Genomic DNA, 23,137 nt, shown 5'->3' with positions numbered 1-23,137 from the left:
TCCATTTGTTAAACTTTTGACTACCTTATTTTTTATTGCAATTTGTAGCCCATTTCATGACTTTGATGCATGATTTGCATGCATGAGTTATCTCTGTCTTATAAAACGACAAATTTGCACGCTAGGATCTGTAAATCTGTGTTTATTCATGCCATATATAAGCAAATAAAAAAATTGTTTCCTCTAAGCTTATAGAAACTTGAATTTTATAACTGAAATGTACTAACATCAAGAAATTGAACTATATACCAACATTGGGTGGACCAGTATTAAATGGTGTTACAATAGGTGACAACCTTAGAATGTTAACCCTAATCCTTTAGTTCAAAAGGTTGCTTTTCTCACCTTTGCTCTCACAAAACTGAAGTACAGCATCAGAGAGATCCAAAGACTGACCAATGGCATTTTCTCGCGATAAAATAGCAAGTGATGTCACTCATTGGCCAGCATCGATCGAAAATATGTTTTAATAAGCTGAGCTTCAAAAACTTGCACTCACCACTCCTAACTGTGACCAGCAGCATGAGAAGAATCCTCAAAGCTATCCAGGAAAAGTGGATCAGGAAAAGTGTCCTTCAGCTCTGCATGATGAATGAATTGGAGAACTTGGAGAGGAGAGTGCTTGCCATGTGGCAATGTGATGGATGTTGTCCAATTTGATATAGAGGTCTTTATCAATGACATCTGAAGATTCCCCAGGTGTCAGTGTCTGGTGAAGGTCTGTATGCTGAAAGCTTACTAAGGTCATACAAAACCCCTAGCTCTTTTTGTGCTGCTTCATTTGTCCGAAACTTTCTTCGATGGGCACTCGAGCAGTGTCAATGAGTGAGCAAAAAAAAGCTCCCTCTTGAATTTTTCTTCTTAGCTTCCTAATACCTCATCTTTGCCCTTGAACCAAACTGTCTCTTCTTCCAATGAATACGAGTTTCCTTGAAGACAGGCTCAACTCCTAAGTTTTCCGCCATTTCTTTCGCAGCAGTTATGGCATCTTCAAATCTATGGTCTCTGTAGGCCACAACGAAATCAAGGCAGCTTCTCCTCATAGTAGCAGTCTCAATGTCCATTGGCTGAGTTTGTAATGCCTTGCTTACAATGTTTCCTGTAACAAGATATTGTGCCAAATCACACTGAGACTAGGAATTTGAAGTCAGTGATCTGATTTGCCAGGCTTTGCACCTTGTGTCAGATTCTGGCCTGGTGATTGCTCCAGTTTCATCAGGGCATCATAAACCTCAGTCACTTGGTAGCTCACTGGCCTTATGTTGTCAATGCAGCTTTCCCAGCAAGTATCTCTTAGTTGCTTTGCGGTCAGATTTGTAATATTGTCCATGAGGCTTGAAAACAGGACATATATCCTTTGTAGTAATCTGAAGAGAGATACTGAATCTAAAGAAGATGCATTTGACACAACCAGATTGAGGGAATGGCAGCCACAATACATGAAGAAAGCTCTTGGATTCAGCACAAGAATTCTTGCCTGGATACCACTGTTTCTTCCCTTCATGTTCACACTGTTGTTGTAGCCTTGGCTGTAGCTTTTATTTTGTTTTCATTCAAAATGTTTATAAATAATTCTATTAAGCCTTTTCCAGTAGAATTGTCCACTGACCTTATGGCAAGGAAGGTGCTTGATAACATAAGGTCAATCAGTTAGATTTGAATTGTTTTCTTGCTGTAATGGTCCATAGCTTCTTTACAAACTATTTGACATAGGTGCTCACACATGACATCGTATTTCCCAAGGAGCTCTACCACACTGAGGAAATTAGTGATATGTTCAGCCTGGTCTGTGTTCTGTTTCAGATATTTTCCCATCAAATTTGCCCCTTGCTGCAAACAAACTAGATTGCAGTTGAGCTTTTCGCTTCCTACACTGAGCTCCTGAAGGCATCTTTTATTTTCTTTAGGGGAAGATAGACAGTATTAGGGAGAGCAAAAGTCTATGTTCTGCAGTCTTGGAAAGTCATCAAATATTAAGTGGTAAGCATGGCAAAAAAAGTAACAGTATTTCTTTCATGTTGTTGCGTAGATAGGGGTTCGATAGATATCTCTGGCATCTCATTTAAATATTTTCTTTATTAATTACTACTTACATTCTTCAAGTCTTAAAACACAAGTACACTTTCACAGTAATACAATAAAACAAGGTTTGCAATATTGCTGCTAGGCTCTCACTTCACTTCACTTCAGTTTGTTCTTATATCTCACTAACTGAGTGGCGATGCCCCCGCCCCTTATATACCTGTGAGGGCATGACTGATGACATTCTAGGAGATTTGAGGAAAATGTAGTTCTCAGATCGTCTGGAAGGTTCCATGAGATTCTACAAAGGAATGCAATCAGTTAACTAGCTCTGTAGTCTAGCGATTTGGAGATCTGTTTTACTTTGGATCCCAGAATTTTGAAATTCCATATTTATATTGAAAAATGATTAACACAACTTGTATATCAAACACAACAACATCATAAAAAATAAAATTTGTCATTTTGCAACATAAAAAAAAAAAGCCCCGGGGGGGGGGAGATATGGGCGGAGGGGAGCGACCATCATAAGTGGTACTCTTAAGGAGTCATCCATTAGGCTTGTGGATACCTGATGACGTCTGATAAAATGTGTAAGAGAAAGTCCTATTGATTCATCACTCTGTCCTGGGTGTAATTTGGTGCACAAGATGCCAACTGCTGAAAAAGCTCCTTTTGACTCCATGCTAGGAGGCGTAATGGCATCATTCAGTCCTGTTTCAGGTGCAGGTGAAGTCCCCGACCATCTGTTTTTGAAGAGTGCATTTGCTTTTTAATAGCAGCCAGTGGCAGATTAGCTACAGGGCCCGTGCCAGGTGGGCAGGGTGGAGGAAGCCCCCATGCTCCCCCCAGCTTCACTTCCTGACAGCAGTGCCAGGCAGGGCAGCCCCCACTCCCCCCAAATGCACTCCCTGGCAGAAGCTGGGGGGCAGCAGGGGAAGCCCCTAGTGCCCCCCATCCCAGACAGAAGCCAGCAGACGGCAGGGGAAGCCCCTGTGTCTGACCCCGTTCTCCGGCAGAAAAATAAAAATTTGTCCTGAGCCTGGTCCCTTGCAGAAGCACCGTGGTGGTGGTGGTGGTGAGGTGGCAGGGGAAGCCCCAGCACCAGGACCCCTGCTGTGGCTCGGGGACTAGGGGAGCTCTTGCTACCTGTTGCTGCCTCAGGGCTGAGGGAGCTCTCACACCCTGCTGGGGCTGTGGCAGGTGGACAGAGCTTCTCTGATCTTGGGGCTGCAGTGGGGGGCAGTGGGGGCCAGAAAGTAGCAAACAAGTTGCGGGGCTGCAGGTGGGGGGACAGTAAGGAGGGGGACCCTGGGTGGAATGGGGCGGAGCCCCAGGGAAGGGACAGAAACAGATGGAGCTGTGGGCGGGGCCACAGGCAGGGGGGCAGAACAGGGGCGGGACCACTGGTGGAATGGGTTGCGAGGGGCCCCTGCTACTTGCTCTGACCAGGGGCCCCAGGAAACCGTAATTCACTGCTGATAGCAGCCATTAAGTTATTGCCAATGTGTAACAGTGGAAGATTGTGTGTTTTCACTTTTTATTAATATTATCCCAATCTCTTTTTGTGGTTCAGACTGTATTTTCAGTAGGTGTGAGAGCAAATAATAATACATTAGGCAATGCTATGCTTTGCACTGCCTGGCATTTCTGTGCCTGCATCATTGTGCCTTGAAAGGATTTACTTTCTTGTGAATCCTTCTTGAAACTGGAGCTGAGAGAAAATTTCACTCTACTATCACAGGTTGCTACACTGGTTTTTTTATATATATATACTTTTGGTTTTGAATTTATAACAATCCACCCCTCACTGTGGTATCTGGGAAAAAGCCAGTTCTTTTAAAAATGCCACTAAATTAACTGTGTGTGGTGTAATAATAACTAGACTTTACCTCACCATTAGAAATAAACATGACACCAATACCATATCAGGCAAAAGCCTGAGAAAAGAGGTGTGCTTTATGTTTTATTACTAAGGTCAACGAACGTAGGCTTTGTTGGTAGACCCCTTGGAGGAGCAAATTAATTCCCACTGAAAATGGGCCACCTCCTCTGAAAATGTCCTGCCGTCAGTCCTCAGACACTTAAACCTAGGGACTTTGTGCTTGTGTATATCAGCTGATCTCAGCTTTTGACTTCAGTGAAGCTATGCCTATTTTCACCAGCTGAGGATTTGGTTTAATGGGGAAGCCCTCAGATGCTAGGACTATGTGGGTAAGAAACATACCTACAGAGATTCCATGTAGTTTCCAAAGAAATGCTAAAAAAAACAACAACCAGAAAAAGGTCTTATCTGTCTGCATAGACGTTAGTGATCTCATGTCACTTCTAGTGAGCCTTTGACAAACTCTGCACAATAGAGATTAGTGTACAGGTGCCTTTGAATTTCAAAGAGTTTAGACTGATTTGATAATATATATTGCTGTTTTTCCTTCAGATAGCAGCGGTAATGGGATCCTGTACAGCAGGAGGAGCATATGTACCTGCAATGGCTGATGAAAGTATAATAGTTGGCAAGCAGGGAACAATTTTCTTGGGAGGACCTCCATTGGTAAGTAGACACATCTTTTTAGCAACATAATTTAAAACAATTTCTGCCTTTGCGTGTCTGAAAATTGTACAGCTCTACAAGTAACTCAGCCTTTCTCTATGACCTGTTTTGCTCCAAGAAATGAGTAACTATTAATTATTAAGATTTCTTTTGACTTTTAAAAATTTAAAATCAAACCTTTTCTTTCTCATATACTTGTCTGCAGTAGCAGTATAACAAGTGTATTAATGAGATCACATTAAGCTTTTCATGAGAGAGAAGCAAACTATCCTGGCAAAAGCGCTTTTTGCCAGTATAATTGCATCTACTCTAGGGCTTATACTGGCATAGCAATGTTGGTTAAATAAAACAAAAAATAAAAAAAATCACACCCCTAACTGACATAGTTTTGCTGGTATAAATTTTAAGTGTAGGCCAAGCCTTAGGCAGGCAATTCTACTTTAAATTAACTACAGGATGCAATTTAGAAAAAAAGTTAAGATGTGGTATTTGCTGAATGTTAACTGTTAAAAAATCAATAGAATACAATTAATTAAATAAGGAATTAGGTAGACTCCCCACTTTACAAGAAGCACTGGAAATAGATGACATGCTAAAAACAATAGATAAAATCTTGTCCCCATCAAAGTCAGTGGGACTTTTGCCATTAACTTCAAGGGGGCCAGGATTTAATGTGTAGGACCTTTTAGAACTAAGTGTTTGTCTACGTGGGGAAGTTGAGCAGAATAGGTATTCCATTTGGATGCTGTATTTCAGAATAAAAGTGACTTCATTCTGGAATAATTTGCGTGCTCACAAAGCACATTAATGATTCTGGAATAGTTTATTCCACAATAAACTATATTGTTAAACGCAGTGATGTGATGCAGCACTATGCTCTGCTGCGAGATGGTGGAGTGTTTTGGGAACAGTCTGAGGGGCTACAGTTGCCTAAAATTAGTAGACACCAAATATCTCTCAAAAGTGCTTGTATAAATGGGGAAATCAGGTGTTAACTCTTTTGCTGATTACATCACACTACCCAATTCCTAGGGATACAGCGATGAGGACTCTGGTGAGGGAGTTTGCTTGTGTCAGCCAGTTAGGTCACAGGGAACATATAGCAATATCATTTCTAAGTATAGCTAGATGGAAACAAGATTTATTTTTTTTAATGAAAATTTTTCACCAATCAGTTGTGCATGATTCCATAACTTTTCTCCTGCCAGTGCAAAATTACTGCTACTGGCCATTTTTTCACATTCTATGTTTATTTGAATGGCATTGTTCTTATTCCCACTGTCCACCCTGACATTTGAAGCCATTCTCTTCACCTTAGTTTTATTTAGTCCTATTAATCAGGTACTTCAGCATTTTGTAAATTTACTTGACTCCATTTATGGGTAAGTTTATAACTCCTGTGGGGTTCAAAAATATGCATATATAGTTATTAAACATAGTTCTTTGTGAACTTGATAGTTGCTGAACATTAACAATTCTTTCCAAACCTGTCAGCAGAAACATAATTGAAATGTGTGGGTGGGAGGAAAATGAAGCACAAAATCATGTTGATGTTTAGCCTGGGAAAGTATTTTCTGTGTTTTTATTTCAATGGAGATTTTCCAGTTTGAAGAAAAGAACAAAGTAATCAGCATAAACAAATGTAATAATCAATAGCAAGTCCTGAATGACGAAACTGTGCCATTTAGTGCTAATTGATTTGTTGTTCATTTCCTTTTAGAATTTCTCAGGCACTAATTATGTCATTTAAAATGTGTTAATCCAGTCTTTTTTTCCTTTTTCTACCTTGTGTTAATCCTGTTCACCAGAATGGTAGCTCAATATGTATACTGAGAATTTTCCTCAAATTAAAGATTTTTATGGACACTTATTTTATCTGTCTTAATTAGAAAGATGATTGGGATTTTCTTGTGGACAATGGCATAAATGTGAACAGACATGTTACTTGAAAACAGAAATGTCAGCAAGACCTGATGATTCTTTCCAGATACTCCATGTAACCTTTTATTGAGGGAAAAAGCTTAGTGGGATTAAAAAGAATTAGACATTTATGTGTCTAGAGATAACATCCATAATTATATTAGGAAGGATAAATTACTTCAGGGCATAAGCTTCTTGATCACTGTTTAATGGAAGTGATCAAGAAGCTTCTCTTATTGGCAGGTTATTCCATAACTATCTACTGTGAGGTTTGTTGCATCTTCCTTTGATGTGTCTGGCACTGACCACTGTCAGAGACAAGATTTTGGACTACATGGATCACTTTTTGATCTAGCATGGCAATTTCTATGTTTGTATTGAATTAACAATTACATTATAATATATAAAATTCAGGTCCAAAATCTTTTATTTTCTTTTTTCACACTCTAGCTTTCCATAATGATCAGTATAAGTATAAATACCTAAATGAACTAAACACTTCCTTAAAACATTAAGTTTTAGATTATTCTCAGCCCCTTCTATGTCAGATGGTCTGCACAGTGGGCTGTTCTCCGTCTCCATGGCAACTGGGGCACACCAAATCTTTGCTCTGAGCCTAGGCTGAGGACTACCCCTCAGAAAGAACTGTCCAGAATTCTCTGCCTCTGAGCAGCATACATGGCAGACTCTAAGTCTCTCTTTGGAGTGGACCTTTGACAGGATTTGTAAAATACTTTTAACTAATTCTCTCTGTTTCTTTTTTGACTTTGAGGGTCATCTCCTCAAAATTGCTAAACTAAAAATGTGAATCTTTTGGCTTTCTGAGGAGGATTTGAAGGACAGCACTTTCCCTCCCCTCCCATTCACAAAGAGCAAATGGGTTGTAGGGAGACCTGCTCCCGGCTGGTGTGTGCAAGGTACATGCTGAGGTGGTCAAGCGGGTCACAGAGATACCAATCCCCAGCTGGCATGTGGGTGAGGTCGATGACAAGACAGGCAGGCTGCAGGGAACCAGGCTCCCAGCCAGAGAATGAGCAAGGTCCATGGCAAGAGTCAAGCAGGTTACAGGGAATATCCTTTTACTGAGATCACGCCAGAAACAGTGGTATAGAGACAGGTGTCTGATTTTCGGAGCCCTGCTGAATTTTGGGGAAGGCAAGGTCCCCCACAGCAACCAGGAGTAAAAGATTCCTGCCCACAGCCAGCGCCGGCAAGGTCTGTGATCAGATGGTTGAGAAGGTCATAAGCATCCCCCCTTCCCACAAACCATTTTACCTGCAAGGCCTCCACTGCCATGATGGGGCCTTTCTGATACTGATGCGTCATTTGTCACCAGTGACTCTGGCTCACTTCTCATTCTGTGCGGATGGTCCCCAGTCAGTCCAGACCCAGCAGTAGGGAGCATGGGGCTAAATGATTCAGATCTCCTTACCTAGGAGATGGACCTACCTCCTTTCCCCTTCCAGCCTCCAGGGGTCCTATAGAAGACCATAAAGGCTCAGGTCCTCAAAGGTATTAAGGCTCCTAACTTATTGAAATCAGTAGAGGTTAGGAGCCTAAACACCTTTGAGGATCTGGGCCAAAGTGGCTACTACTGAAAAGAGAGCCTGCAGACAAATATCTTGTATTCTCCATAGGGAGACGTACAAGGTATTTGTCTGCAGGCTCTCTTTTCAGTCTCCCTGGTAACATGCTCGTCCCCTCACAGGGTTTGGCCCAGGGACTGGTGAAGGAAATTGCCCCCAAAAGGGGCAGCGTAAAGTCTTAAAACCTCTCCTGTGAGATTCTGCCCTTTAGATCCGCTAAAGAGGAGAACTTTGTAAAGCTGGGGCTTTCGATGAGATAGCTCAGACTCTCAGCTAAGCTTCCCAGAATTAAGCCTCCTGGAGAGCTACTGAAAATATGAATGGGGAGAGTCGCCCAGAAATACTTTAATTTTTGCTACAGTAAGAAGTACTTTCAATACAGAACACTCCTTTTTTGGACTCATAAATTCTACATGATTTATTCACAAATGCCATATGATCCCTCCCTTCAAGTGAAAGTCTAACCTTATCTGACAACCTTCTCGTCACAGTAACAGATCGATCTATATTTTAGCAAACAGCATAGAACCTCTTTCACCATGAGACTCCATGACTCCGACCTCACAGCAGGAATGAACTTTACTTAGAGGTAACCCTCAGGAAAATACATTTCAAAGGGTGCCTGGACTATAAAGGGAGGGGCTAAACCCCACCTCAAGGTATATCTCTCTCTCTCTCTCTCTCTCTCACCTAAGAAGACAAAGGAAGTAGCCGTTTGACTTTGGGAGAGATCCTGACCTGAAATTTGTTCAGTCCTGTTGCTGTGAGCATGTGGTAATTGATCTTGAACCAAGTCTAGTTTAAGTTTTAGCACTAGAAAGCATTTTATCTTGTAATCATTTCTGACTTTAATACCTTGTACTTGTAGTCACTTAAAATCTCTTTGTAGTTAAATAAACTTGGTTTATTCTTTAATCAAACTAATCCAGTTTTGCATTCAAACTTTAAATTAGCAAACTATTGGATATTGTTCCCTTACAGGAGCAATGGACCTACAATATCAGGACTGTCCAGGAAGGGGCTGGACAGGGCAGAAGACACATTTTGGGGGACAATTCGGGACAGGGGGTATGTTGGGTCACCCTGCAGGTAGTACCCAAGGCTGCTGAGGTCAGTGTTGCTGGCAGGCTGCAGCTATATGCAGACACTTAGGGTATGACCTGCATGCTGTTTGTGAGGAGCTCAGGTTGAGAGCTACAGCATCAAAGCATTGTGAGGCACCCCAGGTTTCATAGCAGGTGCTGACACAACCCCTTACTGGTCTAAATTGCACCCCAAATGTGATACAGGGATTTTTTTCTGAACCAAAATCCAGTGCTGCCTAACTCATCAGCTGGGAAGCTGAAAGGAAAGAAGTAGAGTCACACATTCTAAGAAGGTGATAAACTCGCTCCTAGCATCTCAGCGGAAATTCACAGATGATGTCTATATATCACTTGAGGTTTAGGTTGGTGTTACAAGGAACACACATCAAGGCAAAATCAGCTGAAGCAAAGGGCGATCTAGTGTTTTTACAAGATAGCCTGACCATGGGGCCCAAGGCCAAAACTTCTTGGAAAGTTAAGTCATCAGTTACCTGCACATTGCACTGTAAGAAATCCATCCATCACATAACAGAATTCTTATCAGTCCTCTGGCAATGTGCAGATTCTTGTCATAATCTCAATCTGTGATACCAATAAAACCACTTTTCAGTTTCATAGCTAGTAGGTATCTTCCTATTCTCACTGAAAGTATCTTCCCACACTCTACGTCTTTGTCCAATGAGGTGTCAGAGCTTGGTGTGCTGCCAGTGAAACTTCAGTTACATATTCTATCAAACATTTTATGAAATAGCCAGGTGTCCATCCCCAGTGTCACCACAGTCTTCCTCATGTAATAGGTTACTTCACACCTTCTAGTTATTTTTAGGAAGATCACACTTAATTCAGATAGTTTTCTTTTATAAAGGTGCTCTTTTTAGAAAAGGTTTCTTGTTAAATTATTTTCTGGGTGTGAGACAAGACTCAATAATGCATGATTGTTTTAAGCTTAATAATAGAATAACTAAATTAAACATTTGAAATTTGTAAAAGAGTTTGTCAAGAAAATAACTGAATATTAGAGTAGATTTTGAATCAGAAAATGTATAAGCTAGTACCATGTGCAAGTAGCGAAATGGTTTGTCTAATGAAAAAGGAATTATTTAATTTTGGCATTGGTATCTTCCACAAACTGAGTGCAAGCCTGACATTTGTTGTTCTTACTTCGAACGTTTATGGATACAGCAGAGCATCCCATTTGACATTAACTTATTAGCTTTGTGACAAACAGCAGAATACCTGTAGCTAGATTAAAACCATCACCTAATGCATACCTTGTAAAAGTTATTACTCATCAATAGATTATTAGCGTAAACCATTTTTAATCTAAAAAATAATGGTCAGGTAACACATATACCCACACACATTAGTATAGGAAATTGCTTTGTGGATATAGAACTTAAGTGTAAATGCTGAATAATGAAGGTATGAATTCCATGAAATTTGGGTAATTTAAAAAAGATCACCTTAGCACATTTTAAATACTATAGTGGGAAAATATTGCAGAAACATGACTGAGTCTAATTAGTGAAGAAACATTTGGAGAGGAACTTTTTTTATTACTAAACTTTTCTAAACATTCATGTGAAGTAAGTGCAAACTCTTTCCCTGATTCTGCTGTTTATATACCATAGGTTAAAGCAGCAACTGGTGAGGAGGTATCAGCGGAGGATCTTGGAGGTGCTGATCTTCACTGCCGGTAAAATAAACAAACCCCCCTGGGGCTTGTCATTTTCCACACACCCCCTTTAGTTTTTAATGGGGCTAAAAATGAACTGATCAAAAGATTTTCTATAGCAGGTTGGTCCACCTAGTTTAGTATCCTAGTCCAGCAATGACCAGTAACTAATTCTTCTTTGAGTGCTTGTTCATGTCCATTCCAATCAGGTGTGTGCGCATGCACGGTAGCCGGAAGATTTTTCCCATAGCAGCCTCTGTCGGGTCGGCCTGGGCATCCCTGGAGTTGTGCCTTCATGGTGCTCAATATAGAGCCCTGCTAACCCGCCGCCCCTTCAGTTCCTTCTTACCACCAGTGACGGTTAGCTGGAATGTCCCATAGCACTTGCTTAGCAAGTGCCTTTATCTCTGTTTTTTCATGTATAGTTCTCTGTAGTTAGTTGTATAATAATTAAAGTTAGTTGGGGGTTCCCCCCCTTCCAACTCCCTGGAACTGGGGTATGCCATGGTCCCTGGGTTTCAAAACATGTGAGGTCTGCGCTAAGCGCATGCCAAACAGTGACCCCCACACTACTTGTCTAAGGTGCCTAAGGTAAGGTCACCAAAAGGACCAGTGTAGGATCTGCCGCGAGTTCCCTCCCAGAACTATTAAAGAAGGGGAAGAGCAGCTTAAGGTTCTCCTAATGGCGGCAGCTCTTCACCCCCACTCAAACCCCGGGTCAGGGGACCCCACACACAGCACGTTGGCGCAGAGTGCCCCGGCACCATCATCCCGGGGAAAAAAGGATGACTCCTGAGACTGGCACGGCTCCTCCCACAGCCAGTCGGCCAGGCACCAGTCTCAGTCACTAGTACCACAGAAGAAGAACAAGCCAGAGAGAGAGCGTTTTCCCACAGGCTAAGTCTAAGGAGCGAACGGCTGTGAGACCCCAGTTGGGCCACAGCACTAGGTCCCTGGGCGGGGCCACATTGACTCCTGCGCAGGCAAGGCAGTTGAGTCTGGGCTGATTGTGATCGCTGGACTCTACTGGCCAGCAACTGCCGCTCCCCTTGACACTGGAGGCTTTCGAAGCAGCTCAAGAATTGCTGCATCTCACAGCACCGTTCTCGCCCCCTAGCACAGAGATGGCTCCGACCTCCGGTGTAATCAAGAGGGAAGCCAGCGATGATGTCCCAGCGCTCTCCTCCTCCATGGCACCCTCTGGCACCAACACTTCCGGAGAGAGAATCCAGTCGGTCCCCGAGCTCCCGACGCTCGGTGCCCTGAAGCACGACTCCTCTGTGGTCTTTGTTTTCAGAGACCTTGGAGTCAGAGTCAGATACCTACCGTTCCGATAAGAGCAGGAGCAGGAGGTCCAGGTTGCAGTGGGACAAACGGGTTTACCCGGTGCCCTGGCCACCGCAATGGCAGAACCCCTCTCAGTAGCCCTTCTGGACTCCCTGGGCCTTTCACCAGAGCCAGGGAACAAGCCAAGGGTCCCATTCAGCAGCGACTTCTGTGGCTTCGGCCACCTTTATCCCACTGGCTGAGCGACCAGCCACTGAACCACTGCCACCGACGTTGACACCATCGGCTGCAGCACCGTCTCCGGCTTCGGCACCAACCATGGCTTCGGCACCAACATCAGCACCGGCCTCAATAGCAGCTCCATTGCCACCAGCAGTACCAACAGTGACTCCGGCACTGATGGCACCACCAGGGGCGCTGCCGATGCTGACACCGGCACCAAGTTCGGTGCTAACAGCCCCATGACCAAGCACGGCACCGTCCGTGTCTGTTCCTGCACAGGATCCCCGAGAGTCACGGGATCCATTGGGTGCCGATGGCAGGGAGCAGCTGTCGTTATTTGGGGCTTCCTCCTCATCATTGCTGGACGATGCACTGGCTGGTACCGCCATAGTCCCGGTGCCTGAGGACAATCGGGTGTTGCAAAACTTGGTACACCAGGTGGCCCAGGGTTTGGGCATCAAGGCAGAGGAGGTAGTAGAGGACTCTGATCCCATGGTGGATATCCTCGCGCCCTCTGGACCTTCCTATATTGCCCTACTGCTCATAAAAACTATCGCAAGCACCAACAAAACCCCGTTGCAGACCCCAGCCTCATTGCCACCCACTGTCAAGCATAATGAACGGTGATATTTTGTGTCCTGTAAGGGTTATAAACATCTTTATTCCCACCTGCTGTTGTGGATACTGCTAACCAGTGCGAGCAGCAAGGTTTTCAAAGCCCCTCCCCTAAAAACAGGGAGGCTAAAAACTCGACCTTTTCGGAGGAAGGTCTATTCCATGGGTGGATTGCAGCTCCATATTTCCAACCAACAGGCCATTGTCAGTCGGTACTCTTTTAATACCTCTATTGCAATGGCAAAATTGCAGAGTTGCTTCCTCTAGACTCCCATGCCAAGTTTTCGGCCTTGGTTGAGGAGGGCAAGCTGATCTCCCGAGCTTCCCTCCATGACGAGGGTCATGGCTACAGGGATGGTCATGAGAAGGGGCTCCTGGATCCAGGTCTCAGGTCTCCTGTACGAGACTCAGCAGACCATACAGGACCTCCCCTTTGAGGGTATGACTCTGTTTTCAGAGAAGACCGATAAAAGGCTATGCCGCCTAAAAGACTCTAGAGCCACCCTCAAATCCTTGGGCCTACACACTCCTGCCAAGCAGCGGAAACCTTTCAGGCCTCAACCTTCTCCACAGTTCTACCAACAGGATGGCTTCCGGAGGAGGAATAGGAATGGCAGAAAAAGGCTGCACCCATCCCTAGGCCAAGGCTGTGGCCAACCCAAACCACCTTCTGGCCCCAAACTGGCCTTTTAAAGGTGTAGTCGAGGATAGTACACCAGAACAAAAACTGGGTCTACCTTTTCCTCCCAACTGTCCCCTTTCTACTGTGCATGGTCCTGTATTACTTTGGACCTCTGGGTGCTCCGCACTGTAGAGAGGGGATACTCCATCAAATTCTGTGCCCTCCTGCCCTTCCACCCCCTTTACCTGTCCCTCTTCAGGGACCCTTCTGATGAGCAACTCCTTATACAGGAGGTGCACTCACTCCTTTCGCTAGGAGCAGTGGAAGAGGTTCCTCAGGAGCAGAAGGGCAGAGGTTTCTATTCACTGTATTTCCTAATACCAAAAGCCAAGGACGGGCTCAGGCCCATACTAGACTTGCAAGAACTCAACAAATTTGTAAAGAAGCTCAAGTTCTGCATGGTCTCTTTGGCCTCCATCATCCCTTCATTGGATCCAGGATCCATGCCGCCCTCAACTTGAAGGACGTGGACTTTCACATAGCAGAAACTCTGTCCCACAGAAAATACCTCAGGTTTGTGGTAAACAGCACCCACTACCAGTTCACAGTCCTCCTGTTCAGCCTGTCATTGGCGCCTCGTGTTTTTACCAAGTGCATGGCAGTCGTGGCTGTGTTCCTGCGCAGACGGCAGGTACAGGTGTTCCCGTACCTCGACGACTGACTCATCAAGGGCCACTCCAGGTCTCGAGTGGAGGCACAAGTCGACTTCATAAGGCCGACGTTTGATGAACTGGACCTTCTTTTGAATGAGGGAAAATCAACGCTGTCCCTGGTTCAGAGGATAGAGTTTATAGGGGCAGTACTTGACGCGACTCAAGCCAGGGCATACCCCCTGGAAGCAAGGTTTCAGTCCCTTGGTGACATCATACGAGGTCTCAGGCAATTCCTGACCACCACAGCAAGGAATTGCCTGAAAATCCTGGGACATTTGGCGGGTTGTACCTATGTACTATGGCATGCCAGACTCAGACTTTGACCTCTTCAATTGTGGCTAGCGTTAGTGTATCAGCCAGTCCGGGACAGCTTGGACAGGATCATAATCCTGCCTTGCATGGTACTCAACTCCCTCCTGTGGTGGTTCGGCTCACAGATAATATGTGCAGGGGTCCCCTTCACCAGGCCTCAGCCGTCCCTCTCGCTGGTGACGGATGTGTCAGCCTTGGGCTGGGCAGCACATTTGGGAGACCTCAGGTTACAAGGTCTCTGGTCTTAGGCAGAACTTGCTCTCCACATCAGTGTCAGAGAGCTGAGAGCGGTATGCCTTGTGTGCCAGACTTTCCAAGACCACTTGATAGGGAGATGTGTATCAGTTATGACAGACAACACCATGGCAATGTCCTATATCAACAAATGTGGGTGCATGTTCCTCTCCCCTGTGCCAGGAAGCCCTCATGTTGTGGGACTTCTTTGTAGAGCACTGAATACATCTGCAAGTGTTGTACCTCCCTGGAGTACAGAACGAGTTGGCGGATTATCTCAGCAGGTCGTTCCATGGCCACGAGTGGTCCCTTCACCGGGATGCGGCGACCTCAGTCCTCCATCAGTCTTCCCAAGATAGACCTGTTCGCCATGCAACGCAACAGGAAATGCCAGCGGTTTTGCTCCTTCCTGAATCACAGCCCGGGCTCCATCATGGACGTGTTCCTCCTCGCATGGGAAGGCCATCTCCTATATGTGTTTCCACCTATCACTCTCGTTGACGAGGTGCTCCTCAAGATATGGCGGGGACAAGCTTCAGTGATATTGGTAGCTCCAGCCTGGCCCTGCCAGCACTGGTACACATCACTCCTGGAAATGTCCATGAAAGCTCCAGTCGCCATGCCGCTCTTCCCAGACTTACTAACTCAGGATCACAGCTGTCTCTAACACCCAAACCTCAAGTTGCTGCACCTCATGGCGTGGAAGCTCCACGGCTGAACCCAATGGAACTTTCTTGCTCAGATAAGGTTAGACAAGTCCTCCTTGGCAGTAGGAAACCCTCCATGAGAGCCACCTACATTGCCAAGTGGAAGAGATTTTCAATCTGGTCGGTGTAGCACCAGTTGTCCCCGACGCTCACCTCTGTGCCATTTCTATTAGACTATCTTGTCCATGTCGTCAATAAGGATTCACTTGGCCACCCTCTCTGCCTTCCACCCAGGCGCAGAGGGCCATTTGGTCTTTGCTAACCCTATGGTCAGCCACTTCCTTAAAGGTCTCGGCAGGCTACACCCGCATGTCCGACAGCCTGTCCCAGCTTGGGACCTCAAGCTGGTTCTTTGCAGACTCATGGGACCACCCTTTGAACCTTTGGCGATGTGCTCCCTGCTCTATCTCTCGTACAAGGTAGTGTTTCTGGTAGCGATAACCTCAGCCAGGAGGGTGTCTGAGCTCAAGGCACTGACATCAGAGCCCCCTGACACGGGTTCTATAAAGACAAGATTCAGCTCAGGCCTCACCCGGCGTTCCTCCCAAAGGTTTTCTCCCAGTTTCACATCAACCAGGACATCTTCCTCCCAGTGTTCTAACCTAAAGCACACTCCAGCAGCAGGGAGCAGAGGCTTCACTCATTAGATGTCCGCAGAGCGCTAACCTTCTACATTGAGAGAACTAAGCCATTCTGAAAGACAGTCCAGTTATTTGTGGAAGTGGTGAACAGAATGAAAGGTCTTCCTGTCTCCTCTCAACTTATCTCATCATGGATCATGTCCCGCATCCGTGAGTGCTACAACCTGGTGAAGGTGCCCACTCCTCTGATCACTGCGCACTCCACCAGGGCTCAGGACTCTTCAACGGCGCTCCTGGCACAGGTTTCCACCCAGGAAATCTGCAGAGCAGCACTGTGGTCCTCGATACACTATGCGATCACCCAGCAGGCCAGAGACAATACAGACTTTGGAAGAACAGTGCACCAGTCAGTGGACGGCTCCGACCCCACCTCCTGAACTCGGGCTTGTGAGTCACCTAATTGGAATGGACATGAACAAGCACTTGAAGAAAAAACTGTTACTCGCCTTCTCGTAACTGTTGTTCTTGTAGATGTATTGTTCATGTCCATTCCAATAAACACCCTCCTACCCCTCTCTCAGAGTAGCCAGAAAGAAGGAACTGAGGGGGTGGCGGGTCGGCAGGGCTCTATATTGAGCGTCATGAAGGTGCGACTCCAGGGGGCACCCAGGCTGACCCGACAGAGGCTGTTATGGGAAAAATCTTCTGGCTACCATGCACATGTGCATGCACACACCTGATTGAAATGGACAACACATCTCGAAGAACAACAGTTACTAGAAGGTGTGTAACTGTTTTTTCAGAGGAAGACAGCCCACTTCCATAATTTACCAATCCAGTAATTTAAATGTACACATTTAATGCCCATAGCCCTCATCCAATGATTGTAGTGGAAATTGTACTGAAAATGGTGTCGCTATGCAATAACTAAAGAAACTCTAGGAAGTCTCTAGGTACCATGTTTGACCTCAGATCCCCAGACTTTGTGGTGTTGTATTTTACTGATAATACTTTATCATAGGCTATTCAAGATTTGTTTTTTATTTAACACTTGGTATTTTTTATTTTGCCATTTTTGAGATTATGGAATTGGTAGTATTATAAGAACTTGTATGACAGATTCATTCTATTGTTGTAAGTAGGGCAGTGTGGGTATCATATATTGGAATAAAGTTTTTGTTATTATATATCAACTGCAATAACATGCATATTATAGGTACATATCTGTTGTGCATTCTCTGTTTTATGTTATTAGGTTATTAAATCATGGAAAAGGTCATACATCTTATGCCTTCTAGGATTCTTTCCTTTATGGTCAACTGTAGCTTATTTTACACTAAATCAAAATGCCCAGTGATAAAAAGAACATTTTTTCAAGAGTCTATACCATCAAAATTGAAATAACTATATACTTTCATGGTCTCAGAATGGGGTGGGGGGGAAAGCAAATTTTAAGTATTCCTTTATAATACAATGAATAAATAAGCTCCATTTGTACTTCAGTTTATTGGTGATTGAAGTGTTATTGTTAAGGCAATTCATAATATTTTAAAATCGCTGTCAGATTTCCCCCATAATTTTAGTTATTTTCGTTCACTATTTTAACTAATTTTTTTAGAAGTTTAGTATTGAAATTTTTCTTCCCTAATAATTCTTCATTCTTCAACATGCATTGGTTTTTATTGTTCACTTACTCATAAGTGTTGGGCTGCTCAAACTAGATTTTATTTTAAATATTGAAACACTTTGTATTTTAAATCCATGTAAGGAACTACATGGATGGTGCAAAAATATACAAGAAAAGACGAGTGCAAATATGATGTCTGCCACCTTTGTGGTTTCTTTACAATAGTAAAAAAAAAATTGAAACTGTATGTTAAGTTAAGCTCCTAAATATGGATTTGGGAGCCTCGTTTTAGGCATCTAATTTTTAAAATCATGGCCAAAGTATTTTAAAAACTCTCATTTTTATCAGTTTTTTGTGTGTATGTGTGCTGTATATTTTATATATATATATGTATATATTTACATCTGTGCAGAAAATCTGGTGTAACCGATCACTATGCTTTGGATGACAATCATGCACTTCATCTAGCTAGGAAAGTTGTGAGGAGTTTAAATTACCAAAAGAAAGTAGATGTAAGTATATATGTGATTTTTTTTTAACGTAATGCATTTTCTAAATTAAAATGTATAATTTTTCCTTTTTTTTGCTGTTATAGCTGTGCTGAGCCCAGGATATTAGAGAGACATGGTGGGCGAGGTAATGTCTTTTATTGGACCAACTTCTGTTGGTGAAAAAAGCTTTTGAATAACACAGAGCTGAAGAGGAGCTCTGTGTAGCTCAAAATAAGAGATTCTATCTTACCCACCCTGTTTATCTAGTTTTTCCTTATTATTTGTATAGTGCATTGGTATGTCTGACATTAAATATATTTTTGACATTGAAAAAAGACACGGTTCCTGTCCCAAAGAGTTATCTGTCTAAAGGGCTAATCTTGCAAATATGTGCTCCTATATGCAGTCCCAGTGAAACTGATGGGACTATATGCAGGAGTAAACAGAGGTTTGGGGGTAACTGTAAATTAAGGTAGACCCAATTCCACAACATACTTAATTTTAAGCGTATGAGCAGTCAGTCCCATTGACTTCAGTGGGACCTCCTCATGCTTAAAGTCAGGTACATGCTGAAATACCTTCTTGAATCTGGGTTTTAGAACAAAGGAAGTGGAGAGGGAGGGGGTGCAGTCAAATCATTAATAATTCAGGTTCATCATGTGTCTTGTTGATTTTAAAATAATAGGTTAGGTTTGACGTAAAGGGCGGATGGCTTGTAGTGGAGGCAGAGGTGAAAGTAAGCCAGTACGCTCTGGTATGGCATACCGGCAAGAGCTGGTGCGCCGTACCAGGGCGGATAGGTTTCCCCTGGTGGCAATTTAAAGGGCCTGGGACTCCCAGCAGCGCCTGGAGACCCGGGCCCTTTAAATTGCTGACAGAGCCCTGCTGCCGGAGCCCTGGGGAAGCGGTGGTGGGACTCAGGTGATGATTTAAAGGGCCTGGGGCTCCTGGTGCAGCTACTGCCCCAGGCCCTTTAAATCATCCCCATAGCTCTGGGGAGGCGGTCGGGCTCCGGCAACTATTTAAAGGATCCGGGGCTGCGGCAGCCACTACTGCCCCAGCCCTTAAAATAGCTGCTGGAGCCCCGCCGCTGCCTCCCCAGGGCTCCGGTAGCAGGGCTCCGGGGACAACTTAAAGGGCCCGGGGCTGTAGCGGCAGCCGGAGTCCCGGGCCCTTTAAATCACCACTCGAGCCCCCGGCTGCCGCTGCTACCCAGGGCTCCGGCAGTGCGGCTCGGGTGGCAATTTAAAGGGTCCGGGGCTCCCACTGCCGCTACCCTCTAGGGCCCTTTAAAACGCCACCCGAGCCCCGCTGCCAGAGCCCTGGGGTAGCGGTGGCAGGGCTCTGGGGTGATTTAAAGGGCATGGGGCTCCTGGCTGCTGCTACTGCAGTGGAGCCCCGAGCCCTTTAAGGCTCCACCAGAGGCTGGGGTCCCGGGGTAGCGGTGGCAGCCGGGAACCCCCTCCAGTGATGATTTAAAGTGCCTGGGGCTCTGCTGCGGTAGCGGCAGCTGGAGCCCCGGGCCCTTAAATCATCCCTGGGGCTCCCAGCCACCTCTGCAGCTGGTAGCTCTGGGGTGATTTAAAGGGCCAGGAGCTCCCAGCTACCGCTGCCCCAGCCCCAGGCCCTTTAAATCCTGATTTAAAGCACCCAGGTATTTAAAGGACCCGCCTCTTCCGGTAGAGGCCATGCCTCTTACGGTTTAGCGCCCCCCCCCCCAATTAAGGACTCTGGAGTACCGGTAAGTCCTCTAAGTTACTTTCACCCCGAGAGGAGGAATTAGCTTAAGTCAGAGGGTCAGATTGAGGAGGTAGAGTACACTGGCCGAAGGAGGAGAGGGTATATAAACATAAGTAATGGCCTGGAAAAAAATATTTTTCTGTTTATAGTGTGCCAACCACCCTGGTATCTAGTTGGGGACAAGGGTACTGATATGCAAATGGGAGAAAGATGCAAAAGTTTTGGTAAAGTGGGAGGAATTGTCAGTGTAGAGCATAGGCAGAGGTGAGGTGTGCAGTAGTAGAAGTTAGGGACAGAAAGAAGGTGAGGACTGATGCTGTTCAGACCCTTCTGTGTAAGGGGCTTGAACTTGATGCAAAACAAGGCGGGATGCGAGTAGAGTGATTTGAGCATGAGTGGTGAAAGGGTAGGTATGAACAGGGTAGTTGGTAAATTCACTAGGCTGTTTTGGTTTATTATGGTGTGAAATAATTTCTTTGTCATTTTAATAGCTTTATTAAATTGCTGCAGGTAACAGTAGAACCATCAGAAGAACCTTTATATCCTGCTGATGAATTATATGGAATAGTTGGGGATCAGCTTAAAAGAAACTTTGATGTCAAAGAGGTATAGATAAAAAATTTAGCTGCAAAATACACACACAAAATACTTTTTGCACTCAATTTCCGTGCAGGAAGGCATGCTTCATTTATTCCTCAACATTTGTCTTCAGAATACAGCTATTGGGCTTGATGAATCTTCCATTATTATAGGATCTTCTAATGTTTTAAATGTTCTTGTTTTGGTAAACCCAGTAAAATGTCAATGCATTGTTAAAAATGTAACCCTTTTCTATTATTCTGTTGAAAAAAGCATCAACAAAGGTTAGAGTTTAATAGTATTTTAAAAAGGTTGCCAAGACTACAGTTAACTAATGCATTCGCAGAGTCTTCTATACCACGTGGCCACTGCCCAGATACAGTATTTCAGCTTTCTTTTTTTGCTAATTCTGTAGAGCTAAATATAAAGGATTCTGTCCTGATTTAAGGATTCTGTAGGCCTCAAACATAACAGAAATAGTTCAGCTCTCCCAGCCACACAAACAGGTCTCACCCTGCAGAGCACTGCCCCACAATATGTAGCACTACTTTGCACATCTAATGATCACAACATGCTCTTAGAGGGCCCTAAGGCCTCAGTAACAGCTGCACAATCAGTTCACACACTGTTTATGGGTTGGGGAGGAGGACTGCATTCTCTCCAATCCCCCCTGCATAAGGTCCCATGTGCAAAGTCTATTTACTGAAACTTTGCCTGCAAGACCAGTATTTGGTCTGTAGTTAAGAGTCCTGCCTTGAAACCTCCTTTAAATACTTTGCCAGGAGACATGAAGTCTCACTTTCATTACAGGGACACTGAAGTACTTTAATACTCCAATTTCCTATTCTTTAAAGTTGACATTTCTTTTGTCATGTGTCTTGGTGGTTATGCTCATATGATTAGTCACAAAACCGAATCTTGGTAATTTAAAAACTGATCGTCCATTGTTGTATGACAGGTCCCAAACATAAGCAAAGCTTCATATGCATGTACCTCTAAAGAAACTGGCAAATGAATGTATGTAGCTTTTTCTATCTTTGAAATGTATAGTGAGTGTATCCATTTGTGGTTAATATGCCTGGAAAAACCAGTTTTTCTATCTGACGTGGGCGTAAACAGAAGAACTTAATTAAAATTCAGTTTTGAAGGTTTGTAAAGTTTGGGACCTGATATTCTCAAGCTTTAAATCTCCTTTAAAATAGACCCTCTTTTCATGAAAATAGAGGTAAAGCATAACTTATAAGGCAAAAGGGTTCTTTTCCCCCCAGTCTAACTTTTGCCTGCCATCAAAATGAAATGGTTATTTCAAAATCCCTTGAATAAATGATGACAAGTTAAATTTCAAAGTGCACTCTGTCTTTCTAAGCAAATTTTAGTGCAAACTAAAATAAGGAGGGGAGCCTAATTTTCCTCTTTTTTCCCCCCCTTAAGGTCATTGCTAGAATTGTAGATGGAAGTAAATTTGATGAATTCAAAGCCTTATACGGGGATACCTTAATCACAGGTATTTAAAACATATTTTTTTTAAAAAATTATTCTGTAAATATTTCTCCCAGTTTTACAGGTGGCATCATTTTGTTTGGCTCACCCATTGTGCTGAGCTTTAAAATTATTTAATAATAAAAACATTTCTTTCCTCAAGAGACACATCATTGCATCAAGAAAACAGTATTAGCTCTGCATTTTTATAGTGAAATCAAAGAACCTGAAAATTTGTAACTTTTTGTTTTTCTTTTTTCCCTGTTCAGGATTTGCTAGACTATTTGGTTACCCAGTAGGAATTATTGGAAACAATGGAGTTCTCTTCTCCGAGTCAGCAAAGAAGGCAAGTTTAATGTGTTGTTGAGCCTCTTTTCAAATTTTAATTGAACATTGTTACTAAGAACTCAACTATTGAACCAGAATTTCCAAGAGGAAAAATGGCCCTTTTTTGTAATAATGGATGGACTGGTCTGTGTGGGTATCTGATGTGAACATGAAATGACCAAAATTCCTTGATAGACTTTGAAAGTAATTGACTTTATTTTATAAAAGATGGTGTTACCATAACTGTTTCAGATAAGAGGCAGACATGGTAATAGGAAAGTATAGTTACAAGAAGAGCAATCAAAGCTGTATGGATATGACACAGTTGAAGTAATACATTCTAAAACCTCCAGCTGTTACAGGAAAGTCAATACAAATGCTTTAAAAAGTAATTGTTAGATGAAATTCTAAACTTTAAAATTGAAATGTTACAGTAAATCATAATTTTTCTAGTGATTGGTAAGAATTTGGTCCCAGTCAAAATTTCTAGTGTACTCTTATTTCTCATTCTGATATCCAATTTGTTGGCTTACAATAGGTTTGCTTTTCATACTTCTCCTTGGTGACTCCTGAAATAAACTAACTAATAAAATAAAGATATAATATACATCAGGGATCGGCAACCTTTGGCAGGCAGCCTGCCAGGGTAAGCACCCTGGTGGGCCGGGCCAGTTTGTTTACCTGTCGCGTCCGGAGGTTCGGCCGATCGCGGCTCCCTCTGGCTGCGGTTCACCACTCCAGGCCGATGGGGATGGTGGGAAG

At 43.8% G+C, this 23,137-nt stretch overlaps 1 protein-coding gene across 4 annotated transcripts in view; it reads left to right on the top strand.

Annotated features, from left to right (window-relative positions):
• Positions 1-23,137, top strand: part of MCCC2 (methylcrotonyl-CoA carboxylase subunit 2) — an 82,977-nt gene that overhangs the window by 28,061 nt on the left and 31,779 nt on the right. For all 4 annotated transcript variants that reach the window (XM_045022041.1, XM_045022040.1, XM_045022038.1 and 1 more), the window contains exons 7-12: positions 4,460-4,573; positions 10,796-10,860; positions 18,172-18,271; positions 20,501-20,596; positions 22,001-22,073; positions 22,318-22,394. In XM_045022041.1, the coding sequence (XP_044877976.1) occupies positions 4,460-4,573; positions 10,796-10,860; positions 18,172-18,271; positions 20,501-20,596; positions 22,001-22,073; positions 22,318-22,394 (525 nt within the window). The remainder of the gene's footprint in view (positions 1-4,459; positions 4,574-10,795; positions 10,861-18,171; positions 18,272-20,500; positions 20,597-22,000; positions 22,074-22,317; positions 22,395-23,137) is intronic.

Source organism: Mauremys mutica, chromosome 6 (genome assembly GCF_020497125.1).
Source record: "Mauremys mutica isolate MM-2020 ecotype Southern chromosome 6, ASM2049712v1, whole genome shotgun sequence".
Lineage (NCBI taxonomy): Eukaryota > Metazoa > Chordata > Testudines > Geoemydidae > Mauremys > Mauremys mutica.
This window is presented reverse-complemented; position numbering and strand designations above follow the sequence as displayed.